Source organism: Entelurus aequoreus, linkage group LG08 (genome assembly GCF_033978785.1).
Source record: "Entelurus aequoreus isolate RoL-2023_Sb linkage group LG08, RoL_Eaeq_v1.1, whole genome shotgun sequence".
Taxonomy (NCBI): domain Eukaryota; kingdom Metazoa; phylum Chordata; class Actinopteri; order Syngnathiformes; family Syngnathidae; genus Entelurus; species Entelurus aequoreus.
In genome coordinates, this window is record NC_084738.1 from 53,573,399 (window position 1) to 53,593,638 (window position 20,240).

The window sequence follows — 20,240 nt, forward strand, 5'->3', positions numbered from 1 at the left end:
AAATAATATTTTGTGACTAAAACATGGTTTCCTATCATTTGACAATGGGGTACACTGTAAGTAGGTTAAAGGCCTACTGAAACCCACTACTACCGACCACGCAGTCTGATAGTTTATATATCAATGATGAAATCTTAACATTGCAACACATGCCAATACGGCCGGGTTAACTTATAAAGTGCAGTTTTAAATTTCCCCCTAAACTTCCGGTTGAAAACTCCTTTGGATGATGACGTATGCGCGTGACGTAGCCAGTGAAACAGGAGTATCGGTAGCCCATTGAAGCCAATACAAAATAGCTCTGTTTTCATTTCATAATTCCACAGTATTCTGGACATCTGTGTTGGTGAATCTGTTGCAATTTGTTCATTGCATTATGGAGAAAGAAGCTGAGCAAGCAAAGAAGAAAGTTGTCGATGCGAAGCGGAGTATTTTGCGAGGGAAGTCAGCAACACAACACAGTCGGTGTTTCATTGTTTACATTCCCGAAAGATGCAGTCAAGATCGAAGAACTCGGACAACAGAGACTCTTACCAGGAGGACTTTGACTTCAATACACAGACGCCTGTAGAGAACTGGGACAACACAGACCCTTACTTTGATTTGGATACACAGACGCAGACGTGCTACCATGAGTATGCAGCTGCGCTTCCAAACATTTGATCGCTTGCCCGTACGTGCGTGTCACGTACGTAACTTTAGGTAAATATATAAGCTTTATGAACCTTGGGTTAGGTGAACGGTCCTTTGGGCTGAGTGATTGTGTGTGTTGTGCAGGTGTTTGAATTGTATTGGCAGGTTATATGGACGGGAGCTAGGAGCTAGCATAACAAACACCTAGGTGTTTGTTATGCGGGATTAATTTGTGGCATACTAAATATAAGCCTCGTTGTGTTGTGGCTAATAGAGTATATATATGTCTTGTGTTTATTTACTGTTGTAGTCATTCCCAGCTGAATATCAGGTCCCACCCGCCTCTCACAGCATCTTCCCTATCTGAATCGCTTCCACTCCCCACTAGTCCTTCACTTGCACTTTCCTCATCCACAAATCTTTCATCCTCGCTCAAATTAATGGGGAAATCGTCGCTTTCTCGGTCCGAATCGCTCTCACTTCTGGCCGCCATCACTGTAAACAATAGGGAACTTTGCGGAAATGTTCAACTGACTACGTCACGCTACTTCCGGTAGGGGCAAGGCTTTTTTTTGTCAGATACCAAAAGTTGCGATCTTTATCGTCGTTGTTCTCTACTAAATCCTTTCAGCAAAAATATGGCAATATCGCGAAATGATCAAGTATGACACATAGAATAGATCTGCTATCCCCGTTTAGATAAAAAAAATTCATTTCAGTAGGTCTTTAAATATGATTCTTGAGTACCATTAAAATGAAGATTAAGATTCCGTGTTGATTTTTGAGTGGGCCTCTGGTCCGAAAGGTCAAGTCACATTTTAACATGAATAATTGTCATCCAGGTGTAAAAGAGGGTGCATGTATAAACAAGTCTCACTGCTTTGAACATTTGTTGACTGTAGTTTTCATGTTAAAACCAGCATCATTAAAATCTCCCATTTGTGTGTGTGTGGCAGTATGTGGGGAGCCTGGACGTGCCGCGGCCCAACAGTCGCATGGAGATCGTGGCGGCCATGAGGAGGATAAGGGTAAGAAAAACACAAGCGAAGTGGTGGCGTGATGGTTCTGTGTGTGAACGATAACACACTAATTGCACGCACAACAGCGAGAGTGTGTTGCTGTCAGATGACGTTTGTGTGCAGGGCAAAGTGATGCATGCTCTTGTTGGAGAGAGTTTGCATGGATGTCTTCATCAGATTTTGACATGTGTTCGTTTTAACTTGGTAGTTTAGTTTGAAGTTACACTGAGGATTCGACATCTCCGAAAAGGAGTAAGAAGAAGCAGCCCTTTTTTTTTCAAATCCTATATTTCCTTTGTCCTAGCAATTTGTTCACTTCCTGTGTTCAACTTGTAGCACGTTACCACATTTCTAAGAAGTGTGCTCTAGTGAAAACGTATTTGTTTATTAAGAATTCATAAATGAATTGTCAAGTTGACGAAACATTGTGCAGTAATAAAGTGCGGACTATACGATAATTAGTGGTGTAATAGAATAAATACACAGTAGTTAAAACACTGACAAACATTGTATGATAAATAGTGAGTATATGATAAATACAATTAACATAAACATTGTAACAAATACATAAATGTATATGTAATACTGTTAATCAGTGTTTCTGGGCCGTGCCGCCCCCTAGAGGTCGGCCATTTCATATCTGTTTCTCAGCGGTACTCAGTTGTAATACACTTTTCCACCACTTGTGGCAGTAACGACAATATCAAACATGCAGAAGAAGTCCAGAGCTGAAGTCATAGAGAAGTTTCTTAGGCGCAAAAAATATGACTAAAGAGGTGAAGCTGTAAAGTTGGTTTAAAACGTAGCTTGAAGATGTAGATAATGAGTTTCACTATATAAAGCGCTTTGTCTCTAGAGAAAAGCGCTAAATAAATATAGTGAAACTGTATTTTCATTTGCACTTAAATCTTATTGACAGTTTATTTAAGAAACATATATATAATTTATTGTTAATTTAGTTTGAATGTCTTTATTTTAGAACTGCGTATTTGTATGTGCATTTATTTTTCATCAGTTTTTATGAGTACCTTTTTTTTGCAGTATATTTCACTACTATTTATTTTTGTAATCAGCCTGACCTAAACCTTGACAAAAATGTTTGTGATTAACACATGACAAAGTCAAATGCTTTAAAATCAAGAGTAAGATGACTAATTCAGTGTCAGTATTTGAGTGGGCTCCGGAACCCTCTGTATTGGAAAAGTTGGGCCCCCAAGTCAAAAAGGTTAAGGAATCTGCTGGAGATAACAGATAATACCTTATAAAATAATGAGACTATGGACTTTTTCACATGGTTATGGTATTATGGCCCGTCACGATGCACTGTGGTTGTCTACCATCAAACATTTGTAATTTTATAAGCGGTAGTATGGTAATATTTGTTTGTACAGGAGGCTCCTCCCCCTGCATGTCATTGTTAGGACCCGTCCTACTCACCCTGACCCACACTGTCCTGGTATCCCCCCTAGAGATGTTGCGCACAGAGGCGAGCGGGTCGGGGCGTAATCTAAGTGGGCCCCGTGGGGCTCCGACACGACAAGGCTCTTAAGCGCGGCTGAGTGAGCGCGCTCAGACCAAATGTGTGATTTCATTCTCAGTCCACACAGCAAAAAAAGCCAAAATGTGCATTCATCCTCTGAAATATGCATGCGGTTTTTTTCTCTGGCCAACTTCTTTCTTGGGATTCATTTTGTCAGTTTGCAGGTGATAAGTGGTGAGTTGAAGTTTGGTCAGAGGGACCCTTCTGGCAGGAACATGTATTTGAAATACATTTGTCTGCAAATAGTTTTTTGTAGCACAGAGCAAGTAAACCCAATCAGAAGGACTCAAAGAGGCCTAGAATCTTATTTTAAAGGCATAGACATTGATCGATTTGGAGCCTGATTTACCCAAGGTTTGCGTGTAGTAAAACACGTGTTAGCACACGCAAAGCTGATCTACTGAACAGGTGAAAAGTGGATTGTGTCTTTAAAGTGAGCAGAATAAGGCATGTCTGCCTGTCTGTCTTCATTGATATGCAAAATATATGCGGATCAACGCCCACAATACTGAGAGGAGAAAATGCAAATATATTATTTAGCACACGGAATGTGATTTATCAACACCAACACACCGTTTTGCTAGCACTATGTAATTAGCACGTTTGAAAAAAACGTGCTAACTGACTCGGTTACGCACACGGCTGTGAGAGAGGAGGGCCCGCTCTGCAAAGACACACGACAGACAGAGAATCCTCCGTCCTACATGTACGTTTCAACATATTTGGATCATCAGAAATAACAAATATTAGTCTATTCAGCAACATCCTTTTATCCTTTCTAAGCTGCTGGGTGACTGAAGAAGCTGATTAAAACAAACTGACTTACTGCGTTTTGTTGTCATTTAATATTTTTTTGAATGACATACGTTTTTTTTCCACATAAAATATATATTACTAACATATATCATATATAATAAGTATGGATTTTTGATGTCTTGATCACATAAGTGCAGCCTCCCTCCAATGCACCTTTGGCGGCACAACAAAAACAAAATAAAAGTGGTTTTAATGTAGATGCACGGCACAATTGCTTTTAAAATGCCCATAAAAAGTGGTACATGTCTCCTACCATTTAAAAACATAGCAAAAAGCCACAGGTAGGAGCATGATAATGCAACTGTGCAGTAAATGAGTGTCTCCATGGTGATGCACTGTATAGTATACCCAAAATCCTCATTTAAATAAGACGGTCTGCTCCATTTTTCACTTGCACACGCAGTCTTAGTAGATCACACGCCCACTAATAGTACACGCTATTTTATAGATTGCTCATGCTGTTTAGCGTGAGGTATGTAGATCTTAGAAAATATGGCCCTAAATCAATTAAATTAAATTAATTAATTTGATTAGAAAAAAGCTTAGATTTTTGTATATGTAGCTTTGATTAATCGTTTGATGAACATAACTAATATAAATTGTTCAAAATTCGGACAGTATAAAATAAGGTAAAACAAAATAAAAGGTAAACTAATGTCAAAGTTAAATGGCAGGTACATTACAGGTAAAAGACACTAAATAGAAGGTAAAAAAAGGTAAAAGACAGTAAATGGAAGGTAAAAGAAGGTTAAAAAAAATGAATATATTAAATAAAAGGTAATTAGAATATAAAGGAAGGTGAAATACAAGATCATTAAATTCATGGCAACCAGAACAATCTTAAAATACACATTGAGACTATAAAGTGTGTCTTATCTGATTTACTTGATTAATCAACCAAACTAATCAATAGATTACTTGAATACTATAATAGTCGATTGCTGCATTCCTGATAGACATTATTGTGTAAAAAGTTTGATTTATTGTTTTAAGAAGTTTATCCAGTGACACATTGTTAAAGGTCCCATTTGGTACTGTTTTTAAATGTGTCTCGCAAGTGTGTTATAGGGTTTTGTTAAATGACGCCTCAGTGAGTGTGTGGCTGTATGGACACTTTTCTGATATTGTGTTGCCGTTTCATAATTGTGCCAACTGCTGGATTAAAAAAAAAGTCACAACATTTGACCTGCAAATAAAAGGAATAGTTTTCCCCCCCAAACAAATAGCTGTTCAGACAGGAATATGTAATATGCAACACTTTACATTTTTTGGCGCCCTGAGATCAAAAGAAACAAAAAAGAGATTAAGTGTACAAAGATGATGTGAATAATGCATACAACTCATTTATGAAAATATTGGTTCATCTGTATAACAAGAACTGTAAAAAAAAATCTAAATTGGAGGAAATGGCAGAAAAAAATTAATGAACAAACCTTGGATGACTAAAGAGATAAAAAATGCCTGCAAAAAAACTAATTTGTATAGAACATTTTTAAAATCGACGACAAAAGACTCAGAAAGGAGGTAGAAAAATTAAAGTTGATAATAAAATTTGAGATACTATAATAGATGATATAAACAGTATTATTCTTGATCAAGTAAACAAGATTTAAATATTACAAACTTTGTCCAAATAAGACGATTATGTAAACATGAATATGACATTTATAAAGATCCATTTGTAATGTATCATTCATAAAAGGGATATTTCCAGACCATATGAACATTGCTAAAGTAATACCACTTTACAAAGGTGGAAACAAACACGAGTGCTTGAATTACAGATAATTGTTAGATTTTTTATGAATGAAATAAATAAATAATCTGAACTGAACCCCACTCTTTAAATTGTTCTTTTCTCGGTTCCATTTAGAATAAATTGCTGTGACTAGTGAGTCGAAAGAAGCGCTTCCCGATAAACAGTTTGGCGCTTGACAGTCAAATGACACAGCATGATTCAGCCATGTATTTGTTTTCTTAAAGTGACACATACATCAAGGTGTCAAGGGTTATGACTCCTTGTATTTCACAATACACCGATGCTTCAGTATCGTTTGAGCCATCACAAATGTTATCCACATTTAGCCTTGATGACACACTGTTTTGTGTGTCTGCAGCTTTAAACATGCTAACGAGCTACGTCTGTTTCCAAATGAGTGTGTATCCAAGTCCCCGTTTTAACTTTTCCTTGTAACTCTTGTCTGACGTAATGGGCGCCAAATACCACTTGCAACATGAGCATAGCTATGTTAGCTACATGCTAACATTACATTTGAACATTGTCATGCTTAGCATATTCTGTATTGTGCTTCTGTATATAAGTATATAGTATAATATTTAAACAACACATTCAGAACATTCGTTCTCAGGACTGGACTGTGCACCTTACCTCCTTTTGCACTATTTTTCTTTTCTTTCCTTCCTGTGTTTTGCATATTTATAGACTGTCGCACTCATACTGGAGTTGCTTTTAATCTCATTTTACCTGTGTATGGTGACAATAAAAGGCATTCTATTATATTCTTTATTTGCTGAAGAATAACTAAATGATCTATCTTACAGCTCCCACGTCAGTAACTGACTGACGGATAGTTGGTAGAGCTGCATTTTAAGATGTGTAGCGAAGCTTGCTTTAAAAAAAATTTAAAATAAACATTTGTTTTTACAGAAAGGTGACTGTCTGTGCAGAGTGGGCTCATTAAATGGGCCAAAGGCAATATCATGTCAACCAGGAAGGAAGATTTACATGAATTAGGCAAGTGTTTGAGAGGAGCAAACAAGTGAGGATATGGTTGATTTTTCTCACATTTGGTGCTCATTAACAGGCTTGGAAGATAATTAAAGTGACATTTTCGCATACTCCCTGCCTACCGCCCGAATGCAGCTGAGATAGGCTCCAGCACCACCCACGATCCCGAAAGGACAATCGGTAGAAAATGGATGGATAGATGGATTTTTGCATTCCCAGAGGACCTTCCAGTTTAGATTTGTCACTGGCGTCTGCGTGTGGCAGCATTCAGCTGGTTTCTAGACGTCTAGGGGTTTTTCCTCATCAATTATCCAGAGCTCAAACAAATTTGCTGCTGACTGGAGGCGTTCTATGGGGGCGACTACGGAGTATAGCAAAGCCACTGGATTTAATTGAGCGCTAATGGCGTGAACAGCTTTTGTTTACCAGAAAGCATACAGTAGTGTGCAAAAATAAACATGAGCATAAAACAATAATAAACAGGTTACAATGCAACGTAAGAAGACAATCTTTATTGTCACGTTTGTGTGCCAACATGTTGTCTCTGCATTTGACCCATCCTCTTATTGTTGAGGATCTGGTTAAAAGTGAACCAACTTTGTTTCTTATTAGGGGACGGCGTGGCGAAGTTGGTAGAGTGGCCGTGCCAGCAATCGGAGGGTTGCTGGTTACTGGGGTTCAATCCCCATCTTCTACCATCCTAGTCATGTCCGTTGTGTCCTTGGGCAAGACACTTCACCCTTGCTCCTGATGGGTGCTGGTTAGCGCCTTGCATGGCAGCTCCCTCCATCAGTGTGTGAATGTGTGTGTGAATGGGTGAATGTGGAAATACTGTCAAAGCACTTTGAGTACCTTGAAGGTAGAAAAGCGCTATACAAGTATAACCCATTTATAATTTATCATTTATTATGAATATTTATTAAACGATAACTGCTAGGAGTGTCCTGATCTGATATTGATTTCGGATATCAGCAAAAAATTATTTTTGGTTATATCTGCTTGCATCTACATTTTCTGATACAAAGCTCCAATACAAGCAAATACTGTAACATCTAAACGTCCTCCAATAAGCACACAAGGTCGGTCTTGTATTTTTATCAAGTCATCTACAAAAGGTAGGCTATATGCGACTAGATGCTAACATCTAAGCACACAATAGCACAAAAGCTATACATACATAATATGTGTCCAATATTGCAGTGTAGTATTACTTACACATACAAAGTCTCCAAGGCAAAAGTGCATTAGAAAGTATCCAGTAACAAACGTGTTGGCATCATTCAACTTACTGCATCATGTGCTTAACTTAATATAATCACAACCTCAAAGTAATTCCCACTCCACTTCAATTTAAAGAGAGCTCAAGCCTATTCCAGACAGTTAATAATGAATAGGTTAGTGTTTTTTGTTCTCTGTTCGACTAATTTCCCTCGATCAAACCTTTTCTAATATTGCAAACTACAACGTCATACAAGTATGTACAAAGCATCCTGATTTTGAATTTGACCAATATTGGCATTGGCCAAATATCGGTATTGTATCAGAAATAAAAGAGTTGTATTGAGACCCCTAATAACTGCCTTTTAGGGGGTCTTTAACATGCTAAAAAATGTAGCAAGCCTGGCGAGAATCTTAGTATTTTAGGTATGGTGGGGTACCGAATTCGCTACTTTATAGGCACCCACCGAATTATGTCACTATTACTGGGTATCGACTCACATAATATCAAACGGTGCTATATTTGCATGTGACGTCGCGTCTGGTTCCAAACTCCTCTCATATGGTTGCAGACTAAACACTGGCTCATGTCAACAATCACTCAAGCAGCACTCGGGGCGGACTCAGTCAAACTCCTTCGAAGTAATGTTGCAATTTTCAACACCAACAAAGCATGTATGCTTGGTAGAAAACCCTCAAACTTTTATGATCTACTCTTCCAAAATGTGCTGGCTTGATGCTTAAGGATTTGGCATAGACAGCCTACTATTAGCATTAGCCATTTTACATGGCGATTTCAACACCTTTAGTAATTAAAACTACAACTAAGATGCACATAACAATCAAACAGCTGGTGTGAGTACACTACTTACACTAAAAACCTTTTTTAGGACACAACATGACACATTTAGCTTCCTGAAAAAAGTTAGGGTTAGGGTTAACCCTAACCCTAACTCTAAACCTAACCCTTGCTAGTTGGATGACATACCAAGCAGTGACGTGCGGTAAAGTTCATGGCTGGTGAGGCACTGACTTCATCACAGTCAGATTTACAAACATATTAACCCTAAAGTGTATCTTATTCACCATTTGATTGGCAGCAGTTAACGGGTTATGTTTAAAAACTTTTCACGTGCAAGATTGAATCTATTTAAAAAAGTTATTTAATAAGAAGCCAAAAAGTGCAAAAACAATTATGTTCGTGTTGGAGGAGTTGTGAATTAATTAAATGTGAAATCCGTGCTGCAGTCTGCAGGTGTACCTAATGGTGTGGCCCTGCAGTCATTCACAACTCCTCCAACACGAACATTTTTGTTTTTGCACTTTTTGGCTTCTTATTAAATAACTTTTTTAAATAGATTCAATCTTGCACGTGGAAAGTTTAAGTGTGGGCTTTAGTTGATATAACACTCCCGTCAGGGGGTGCATTCTACGGCCGGGGTGCATTCTCTACCACCAGGAGGCGGGATTACTGCGAGCCTCAGCCAGTGCGTCTTCGCAGCAGTTTTATGATTGCTCAGCACAAGAAATACTTACACACGTACAGTTGTTGACAAAATACACTGTAATAAATGGGTTATACTTGTATAGCGCTTTTCTACCTTCAAGGTACTCAAAGCGCTTTGACAGTATTTCCACATTCACCCATTCACACACACATTCACACACTGATGGCGGCTGCCATGCAAGGCGCTAACCAGCAGCCATCAGGAGCAAGGGTGAAGTGTCTTGCCCAACACAACGGACGTGACTAGGATGGTAGAAGGTGGGGATTGAACCCCAGTAACCAGCAACCCTCCGATTGCTGGCCCAGCCACTCTACCAACTTCGCCACGCCGCCCCTGTACATTATATACCTCAGCTAACTAAACTATGGAAATGTATAATATAGTTCATATAGCAATACGGTCTCACTGCACAGCAGGCCAGCAGTTAGCTGAGTCCGCAATCCATGTTGAGGCACAACGCAGTGACGTGCCTCAACTGGCTGCTGATCACCGCACCGTCTCTTCTCAGTATTTTAATGGCAAATGTGAAAATTCAGCGATTTTGAATAAAAATAATCTAAAACTGGTGAAGTTAAAGGCCTACTGAAACCCACTACTACCGACCACGCAGTCTGATAGTTTATATATCAATGATGAAATCTTAACATTGCAACACATGCCAATACGGCCGGGTTAACTTATAAATTGCAATTTTAAATTTCTCGGGAAATATCCGGCTGAAAACGTCTCGGTATGATGACGTTTGCGCGTGATGTCACGGGTTGAAGCAGACATTTTGGAATTGCACGGTGGCCAGCTTAAGTCGTCTGTTTTCATCGCAAAATTCCACAGTATTCTGGACATCTTTGTTGGTGAATCTTTTGCAATTTGTTTAATGAACAATGGAGACAGCAAAGAAGAAAGCTGTAGGTGGGATTGGTGTATTAGCGGCTGGCTACAGCAACACAACCAGGAGGACTTTGAGTTGGATAGCAGACGCGCTATCCGACGCTAGCCGCCGACTGCACCGATGATCGGGTGAAGTCCTTCGTCGCGCCGTCGATTGCTGGAACGCAGGTGAGCACGGGTCGTGATGAGCAGATGATGGCTGGCGTAGGTAGTAGGGGGAGAGCTAATGTTTGTAGCATAGCTCTGTCGAGGTCCCGTAGCTAAGTTAGCTTCAATGGCGTTGTTAGCAACAGCATTGCTAGGCTTCGCCAGGCTGGGCAGCATTAACCGTGTGGTTACAGGTCCAGGGTTTGGTTCGGTGTCTCCTGATAGTAGAAGTAATAATAGTATTGTTGATCTTCTGTCTATCCTTTCAGTCAGGGGCATGTTTCTTATGTTTCTATCCACAGTTAAGCACGATGCTATCACGTTAGCTCCGAAGCTAAAGTGCTTCACCGATGTATTGTCGTGGAGATAAAAGTCACTGTGAATGTCCATTTCGCGTTCTCGACTCTCATTTTCAAGAGGATATAGTATCCGAGGTGGTTTAAAATACAAATCCGTGATCCACAATAGAAAAAGGAGAAAGTGTGGAATCCAATGAGCCCTTGTACCTAAGTTACGGTCAGAGCGAAAAAAGATACACCCTGGCGTCCTGCACTGCACTCTAATCCTTCACTGTCACTTTCCTCATCCACAAATCTTTCATCCTCGCTCAAATTAATGGGGCAATCGTCGCTTTCTCTGTCCGAAAAGTTGCGAACTTTATCGTCGATGTTCTCTACTAAATCCTTTCAGCAAAAATATGGCAATATCGCAAAATGATCAAGTATGACACATAGAATGGATCTGCTATCCCCGTTTAAATATTAAAATCTCATTTCAGTAGGCCTTTAAATGGAAAATAACTTTATAGTATAATCACTGGATACATATAACAATTTCATTAATTTTTTTTCTTTTTACATTTTTTTTCTTTCCATGATGGCACGTGAGGCCCCGCCTCACCTGCCTCCCCTGACTGCACCTCACTGATACCAAGGTAGCCTGTACTGCCATCTAAAGTCTTGGAAGTGCAACTGTATTGCAAATGTTATAACAAGATAACAGCACTGTTATCATAATCAGCTCATTTGTATATGTTACATTAAAAAAATATATATATAAAATTATATTTATTAACAAACAAAAGTACCAAAAATTGAGTACGGGTATATAGGAATGTAACGGTATCAAAATGTTATGGTACGATATTATTGTGATATATGTCTAAAAAAAAAAAGATGCCATAGTCTGGGCTCAAATTTAACAGCGGCAAGTGCCGCGACCGCCCTCGTCTTTCGCCGTAATGCCCAAAAAATTTACCAACATTTGCGGGAAGAGCATACCGTAACCACCCTTGACTTTTTACTTGTTAATGGACGAGGGATGTAACGGTAAACGGTATAATGATAATTTGCGATCAAATTCTAGACGGTTAGTAATACCGTTACATTTTTTTATTACCGAAAAACCGTCATTTCTTAATGCATTTTCGGCAACACGAAGTCAGGCGCATGCGCACTAGCGGTGTTTGGCTTGATAATCATGGCGGACCAACGACACAGACTTTGCTCGTCTTTTATTTAACTGCAAACTGTATCAGTGTTCAAATAACATCAATACTAGCTCAAATGTTTTGTCATCTCATCGAATTGAACGCAAGCTGTGAAGATTGTTTATTCGATGTGTAAGGTATCACTCCGGGGGTTTTTGTTGTTGTACTGAAACATTAGGAAGGCGTTGGAGAAGAAAACAAAGCTTGTTTATTAGACTTCATCTTCATTAGCCAAACTGCTTTGTGTTTTTTTTATGTCAAAAAGTAAACACCAGGTTTTTGTTCTTTTTACATGAATTGTGTTTTTTTCATGTCACAAATGTGTTACTTCAAAAATCATTCATGTGACACATCATTTTGTTAATGGTTTATTGTATATAGTTAATTACTATAAGACATATTTCTGCTCTAACTCTTAATGGATCTGTCCCGATACAGCATCTGTATGTACATCGGTGTTTCCCCCAGAAAATTTGTTAAGGTGGTGTCTCTCCGGCGGACAGACCGGGGAAGGGGGTGGGTGGGTGTAAGGATCGGTATAACTCGGCCTGTCGCCATCACGTCTCCACCTCGTCGCTGCCACCACAGCCTGGGGGGCAATAGACTACAGACTGCGGTGAAGTAGGCCGGCTTCGTTGCGTGAAGAAGCCTACTATTTTTGGTCGTGTTTTCTGCTCCATTTGCTGAATGGCGGTATACGATATATATCTCTATATTTTTTCCGTAAAGTAAAAACAAAACAGTCCTAGTTACCTGAGATACTAAGTATGTCATTATTATGACTTAGTAAGTCAATATTTTGACTTAGTAATTTACTAAGTCAAAAAAATGACAAAATAATGACTTACTAAGTCAAAATAATGACAAAATAATGACTTACTAAGTCAAATTAATGACTTACTGTAAGTAAGCGTTTGCAATAAGAAAAAAAGAGTTAAAAGTGGGGCCACATGCTGACATATGTTCAACTCATGCTTAATTTATTTGATTTGTATTTTGTAAATGTTATATTTTTATCAACATGTGATAGCAGGGACCCTGCCATTCAAAATTAGGCCGCTACATTACTAATGATTAATGTAACTATACATGAAAAAATAGTACAATAGCAATAGGAGAGACTATTCATCCCTGAACACCATAGAGTTCATGTAGGCTTTATGATGCAGTTACATTATTATATCAACTATCAGAGACAGCTTCAGGAAACTCTTCATTTAACATAATGTCCTTTTTTGCTGCTTCAACACAGCTCGATCAACACAGAAAAAGGTAAAGTGAAATAACTTAGTTGTTAACTGTAGGTCAATAATGCTTATCTTTCTCTCAGACAGACAGGGCTTTGCTGTCCATAACACACACACACACACGCACACACACCGTAAAATTAGTTAACGTTACGCTAAAAGCAATTAGCCTTCATCTCAAGGACTGCAAGCGAGCTGAGCTGCCGCTTATGTTTTTAGAACGTCAACGGGCTCATTGTGATGTTACTAGTAGTTGACTGGGAGGTGTTTATTATAATTTATAATTTATAAACACCTTTCTGCTCACCCCACCGCAGGAGCACTGACTCCATGCGCTCTGAATACGCACTGCTGATTGGCTGTTACTTGCTTTCTGAATACGCACTGCTGATTGGCTGTTACATGCGCTCTGAATACGCACTGCTGATTGGCTGTTACCGCTCTGCGTGTAACCAATCAGATGGTTCTGTGGGTGGGACAATTCTGGGTGCTGCAGAGACGTACTGACAGAGGCAGAGGCAGAACTAAGCGGAGCAGCTTGTTAAGACTTTAGTTTAGGCGGTGGCTCTTTGTTGTTAAGGCAGCCGCCTTAACAACAAAGCGCTGCGGGAAACCCTGTACATATAAATGTACATAACTTAAATAAAAAATAAAAACTCTCTTTATCACAATGTAAAAATAGAGATAAAGGCATCATGTAATGACAAAAAGCTGACAAGTTGATGTTATTAAAGAATAAAAAAAACTAATGTTTGTCTATAAATATATGGATAACGTTTATCTATAGTCTTTTTATTAGACATTACAAATTACATGATGGTATTACATTCACACCCCAACACTGCTTTACTTAACAATCAGTAATCATGATTTCAATATTGATAACAATAATCCTAATTATTACTTTGGCCATAATTGTCAGCCTTATATTTCATACATGAACACAATTTTTTATCTATTTTATATATATATATATATATATATATATATATATATATATATATATATATATATATATATATATATATATATATATATATATATATATATATATATATATATATATATATATATATATATATATATATACATATATATATATATATATTAGGGGTGTGGGAAAAAATTGATTCGAATCCGTATCGCGATTTTTTTAAAATCGATTTTATTGTATTTTTTATTATTTTTAATTTAATTTAATTTTTTTTTTTTTTTTAAATTAATCAATCCAACAAAAAAATATACAGCAATACCATACCAATGCAATCCAATTCCAAAACCAAACCCGACCCAGCAACCCTCAGAACTGCAATAAACAGAGCAATTGAGAGGAGACACAAACACGACATAGAACAAACCAAAAGTAGTGAAACAAAAAAGGAATATTATCAACAACAGTATCAATATTAGTTACAATTTCAACATAGCAGTGATTAAAAATCCCTCATTGACATTATCATTAGACATTTATAAAAATAAAAATAAAAGAACTATAGTGTCACAGTGGCTTACACTTGCATCGCATCTCATAAGCTTGACAACACACTGTGTCCAATATTTTCACAAAGATAAAATAAGTCATATTTTTGGTTCATTTAATAGTTAAAACACATTTACATTATTGCAATCAGTTGATAAAACATTGTCCTTTACAATTATAAAAGCTTTTTACAAAAATCTACTACTCTGCTTGCATGTCAGCAGACTGGGGTAGATCCTGCTGAAATCCTATGTATTAAATGAATAGAGAATCGTTTTGAATCGGGAAAAAAATAGTTTTTGAATCGAGAATCGTGTTGAATTGAAAAAAAAAAATCGATGTTGAATCGAATTGTGACCCCAAGAATCGATATTTAATCGAATGGTGGGACACCCAAAGATTTACAGCCCTAATATATATATATATATATATATATATATATATATATATATATATATATATATATATATATATATATGTAGATACATATATGTATTCTGCCTCGAAAGAAAATATTGTTTGCCTTGGTGCCCTAAAATATGAGCCCTTAAGGCAACAATTGCCTTGACCTTAAAAAGTAAACATTCGAGGCCTGCATAGTGTGTAAAATGAAGTAGCAGGAATGTTTAGGATAAACTAAAATGTTCCAATCATATTTATTACAACTTTATTACAACAAACATGTATTTCTAAGTGCAAAGAACAGTGTCTCTCAATATTCACTATATGAGTCCTCTACTGTGGATAGTTTGTATATGATCCAATGGTAAAATGCAGTTTCTCAGAAAAGAGAACTCACATTTTAATAATGTCAATACCTCACAAATTGACGCGAATACCTCACGCGGCCTCTGCGCACAACAAATCTATGCCACGCACAACATCAAAGTCCACCTGAACTCTTAACAAAATAAACTCATAACAAAGGATTCTGTATGATTTTGCAAAGCAACTGTGAGTGACAGGTGACGACAAGCAGATTGTTCGCAATTATTGAGATGCTTTAAAGAGGACAGAAATCGATCACTTTACTTGAGCAAGTTTATTGTCGGCCGTAACCACACCAAAAACTGGCCATTTCTTGCCGTACAAAGCAGACCAAATACCAACTCTTTGTCAACCGTCATATCAACAGCAGACGCTCGCTGTCTCTCACTTGCACTAAAAGTTAAAGTTAAAGTACCAATGATTGTCGCACACACACTAGGTGTGGTGAAATTTGTCCTCTGCATTTGACCCATCCCCTTGATCACCCCCTGGGAGGTGAGGGGAGCAGTGGGCAGCAGCGTAACCGCGCCCGGGAATTATTTTTGGTGATTTAACCCCCAATTCCAACCCTTGATGCTGAGTGCCAAGCAGGCAGGTAATGGGTCCCATTTTTATAGTCTTTGGTATGACCCGGCCGGGGTTTGAACTCACAACCTACCGATCTCAGGGCGGACACTCTAACCACGTAACCATGTAATTCATAGTGTGTTATTATATATATATATATATATATATATATATATATATATATATATATATATATATATATATATATATATTTTTTTTTTTTTTTTTTTTGCCTTTTGGTTGGGGACCCTTTGGGACTGTGTGACAAGGGGTGGCACTTTTGTGACTTCTGCGGTGCTTTTTTGTGGACTTCTGGATCTGCCTCCCGGAAGCCTTTTGGCCATGGAGACCAGCTGCTGGGTCTCTGCCACTCCAGAGTCCGTTTGGAGAGACTGGAGGAGATGAAGATGAAGAGACAGGGCTGCGGAGCTGGCACAGAGCGCCGGGACGGACAAGCTTCACAGTGTATTGGCTGAATGAGCAGGTATCGGACACCTCAGTCTACTTAGACGCATCCTCGCTAATCCATGCGGACTGGACACTGGCCGAGTTAGTGGGCGGCCGAGAGTGGAGTCGGCTCTCTTGGTTGCTTTGTTGGGTCTGCTCCTGTCTCTGGCCATGCTCTCTCCACCCCAGCAGACGATGGCGTGGAACACCGCAGAGGCCACCACAGTGTATATGTTACTTTTAATTTTTATTCATAGCTGTATGTAGAAGTGGTTGGTTGCATCAGCTCTGCTCTTTTAATGTCTGTAATGTCATTTGTGTTCTTTGATGTTTGATGTTTCCCTCCTACCCACTTGTAAGAGGGATGTGTGCTATGGCTATGAGTTGTTTTTTCTCTTGGCCTCAGTCTGGACTCCCTCTCCAGGGGCCCAGGCTTAGACCGATATTTTATTTATTTATTTATTCCCCCCCCCCCCCCCCCCCCCCCCCGTCAGCGATCCTGTTCTGTCTCCCTGTAATGTTTGTCTGATCTTGAATGGGATTGTGCTGAAAATTTTAATTTCCCCTCTGGGATTAATAAAGTATTTCTGATTCTGATTCTGATTCCTAGTCGTTACACTATGACTCCTCAATCAGATATGTGCTTATTCTCCCGTCATTTATTAAGAATGTTAATTTATGGATATTACCCGTTAAATGCTGTTGCTAGATTACAGAAATGCTCATAAAAATATATATTTTACAGACAGAAAGTTACAGGAATATACACGTTATCCAATGCTTACATCTCATTGTGCAACATGTGAATGTTTTAAAGGGAACTATATGTGATCTAAAAGGGGTACAAGTTATTTCCAAAGTAGGACCACCACCAGACATACAATACTATCTAGCTCATAAAAAAATAATATTTTTGTTATTTTATTTGTAAGTGGGCCAAATCACTTCGAAAATAAGTAGTGTAACGCCCTAGGTAGCTAAAATAATTAGAGAATAATCTCTTAAAAATGACTGCTGTCGTTTAATAGAACAACACATTGAACGTGTTATGATGTCAGGTTTGGGACAGATGTTCTGCTGGTATGGCCACTGCTTACATGTCTGATGTTAGTCACATGTGCTCCACTGAATGCTCAGGGAGTTTTAGCGTTTGCTCAAACACATGAACAATTAGAGGGAAAATTGGTGGGGCGCTTTATCACCTCCGCCACTGAGGTGATGTTTTCGCCAGGTTTGGTTTGTCTGTGTCCGAGCAACATAACTCAAAAAGTTGTTTTGAAAAAAACAAGTCTTCTTGTGGAGTACGAAGTGGAACACACACACTTCACTTCCTACTTCCTCTGTCTCGTTCCTTAACGGCGCTCCACACCCCCACATTGCCGTCCCGCGCTGCGCAGAGGATTCTAAACTACATTTGGATGTAGTTTATTTTCAGACCCGCCAAAGCAAAAGTGCCAGAATAAACACTACGCTCACCAAGTTGTCGTTTGATACCGTCACACGTCACGGCATTTTTTTTAACTCATTCTCCCCGGGTGTCTACCTTTTTAACACCTTTTACGGGGCGTCGTAAGTGGCGACCAATTACCGTTCCTGTTCTGTTCCTGTACAATGTTGAAATGAAATTTCAACAGTACTTGTGCAATGACAATAAAGATCATACCATACCGTGTCTATGAAGGTTCTCATTCATCCAGGTCATTGTCATCTCAGGGCGTTCAATCCATCGCAACTGGACTGCTTGGTTTGTCTTGGAAAACATTTCGCCTCTCATTCGAGTAGGCTTCATCAATTAATGCTCATAGACTTGATTGGTCAGATCTAGTCTAGCGGCTGGTGCCAAAACCCCAAATATGTATACTCCAAAACCAGTAGTATGTGCCTGAGCAAGGATGGTTTCGCCATATCGTAGTGAGAAAAACAACTGTTGAGATGCAAACAAACAATCCTAACTGTCAAAGCCAACAACAGTCGAAGTGTAAATTCCCCTCGTTAGCATTGAGATATTGTGTGGCAGAATGATCAACTACTACCAGTCCAAAATAGTCGGAATCCCCCACGTAAGCATTCCATTCAGTTGTAAACAAATGGCAAAAATAGCATTCTGGTCACGGATGTTCCTAACTTAGTTGGAGGCTAAATTGCAGAGTCTTTTAGGAATGGTTGAAAGGACAGTGTTGTATGTGGGAGACAGGTTGTGTCGCAGACCACCTCTGTTCAGGGATGGTTTTTCAACCTTGACATGATGGCTTCCTTCATTCCTGTTTCGTACCATCCGTCCTCCCTGTCCAGAATCTGTACATGTTTGTTGTCAAAGGAGTGCTGTTTCTCCCAGAGGTGCAGGTAGACAGCTGAGTCTAGACCTGAAGACTTTGTTGTCAAAGGAGTGCTGTTTCTCCCTGAGGTGCAGGGAGACAGCTGAGTCTTGGACTGAAGAGTTTGTTGTCAAAGGAGTGCTGTTTCTCCCTGAGGTGCAGGTAGACACTGAGTATTGGACTGAAGCCTTTGTTGTCAAAGGAGTGCTGTTTCTCCCTGAGGTGCAGGTCGACAGCTGAGTCGTGACCTGAAGACTTTGTTGTCAAAGGAGTGCTGTTTCTCCCTGAGGTGCAGGTGGACAGCTGAGTCTTGGACTGAAGAGTTTGTTGTCAAAGGATTACTGTTTCTCCCTGAGGTGCAGGTAGACAGCTGAGTCTTGGACTGAAGACTTTGTTGTCAAAGGAGTGCTGTTTCTCCCTGAGGTGCAGGTAGACAGCTGAGTCTTGGACTGAAGACTTTGTTGTCAAAGGAGTGCTGTTTCTCCCTGAGGTGCAGGTAGATAGCTGAGTCTTGGACTGAAGAGTTTGAGCGTCTATGCTGTGCCATGCGTTGGCTTAGTGGTTGTTTTGTTTCCCCAATATATGAATCATTACACTGGATAGCATACACCAGATTGTTTTTGTGGGTGTGGGGTGTCCAGTCTTTAGGATGCACCAGTCTTTGTCTCAGGGTGTCGCCTGGTTTGAAATGTACTGGGATGTTGTGTTGGTTCAACATTCTTCTGAGTTTCTTAGATAGCCCTGATACATATGGAATGACAAGATGTCACCTTTTTCCTCATCCACTCTGTTCTTGTTATTACTGGAAATAGTTTGGACTAGATGTGACCATTCTAAGTCTAAGACTAGATGTGACTAATCTAAGTCTAAGACTAGATGTGACCAAGCTAAGTCTAAGACTGGATGTGACCAATCTAAGTCTAACACTAGATGTGACCAATCTAAGTCAAAGACTGGATGTGACCAATCTAAGTCTAAGACTAGATCTGACCAGTCTAAGACTAGATGTGACCAATCTAAGTCTAAGACTAGATCTGACCAATCTAAGTCTAAGACTAGATGTGACCCATCTAAATCTAAGACTAGATGTGACCCATCTAAGTCTAAGACTAGATGTGACCCATCTAAGTCTAAGACTCGATGTGACCAATATAAGTCTTAGACACGATGTGACCAATCTAAGTCTAAGACCAGATGTGACCAATCTAAGTCTAGATGGGACCAATCTAAGTCTAAGACTAGATGGGACCAATCTAAGTCTATGAGGATGAACTGATAAAGCCTACTCGGATGAACGGCGAAACGTCTTCCAAAACGATGGATTGAATGCCCTGAGATTTACCATATCATACTATTATTGGGAAGATTTTGAAACCGTCACCACGGTATCTAAAAAAACCTGTTACATC

The 20,240-nt window shown here is 39.1% G+C and overlaps 1 protein-coding gene across 2 annotated transcripts in view; it reads left to right on the plus strand.

The window, feature by feature from the left end:
- The window catches only part of si:dkey-34e4.1 (carboxyl-terminal PDZ ligand of neuronal nitric oxide synthase protein), a 128,075-nt gene that overhangs the window by 2,021 nt on the left and 105,814 nt on the right, over positions 1-20,240 (plus strand). For both annotated transcript variants that reach the window (XM_062056776.1, XM_062056777.1), the window contains exon 2: positions 1,590-1,661. In XM_062056776.1, the coding sequence (XP_061912760.1) occupies positions 1,590-1,661 (72 nt within the window). The remainder of the gene's footprint in view (positions 1-1,589; positions 1,662-20,240) is intronic.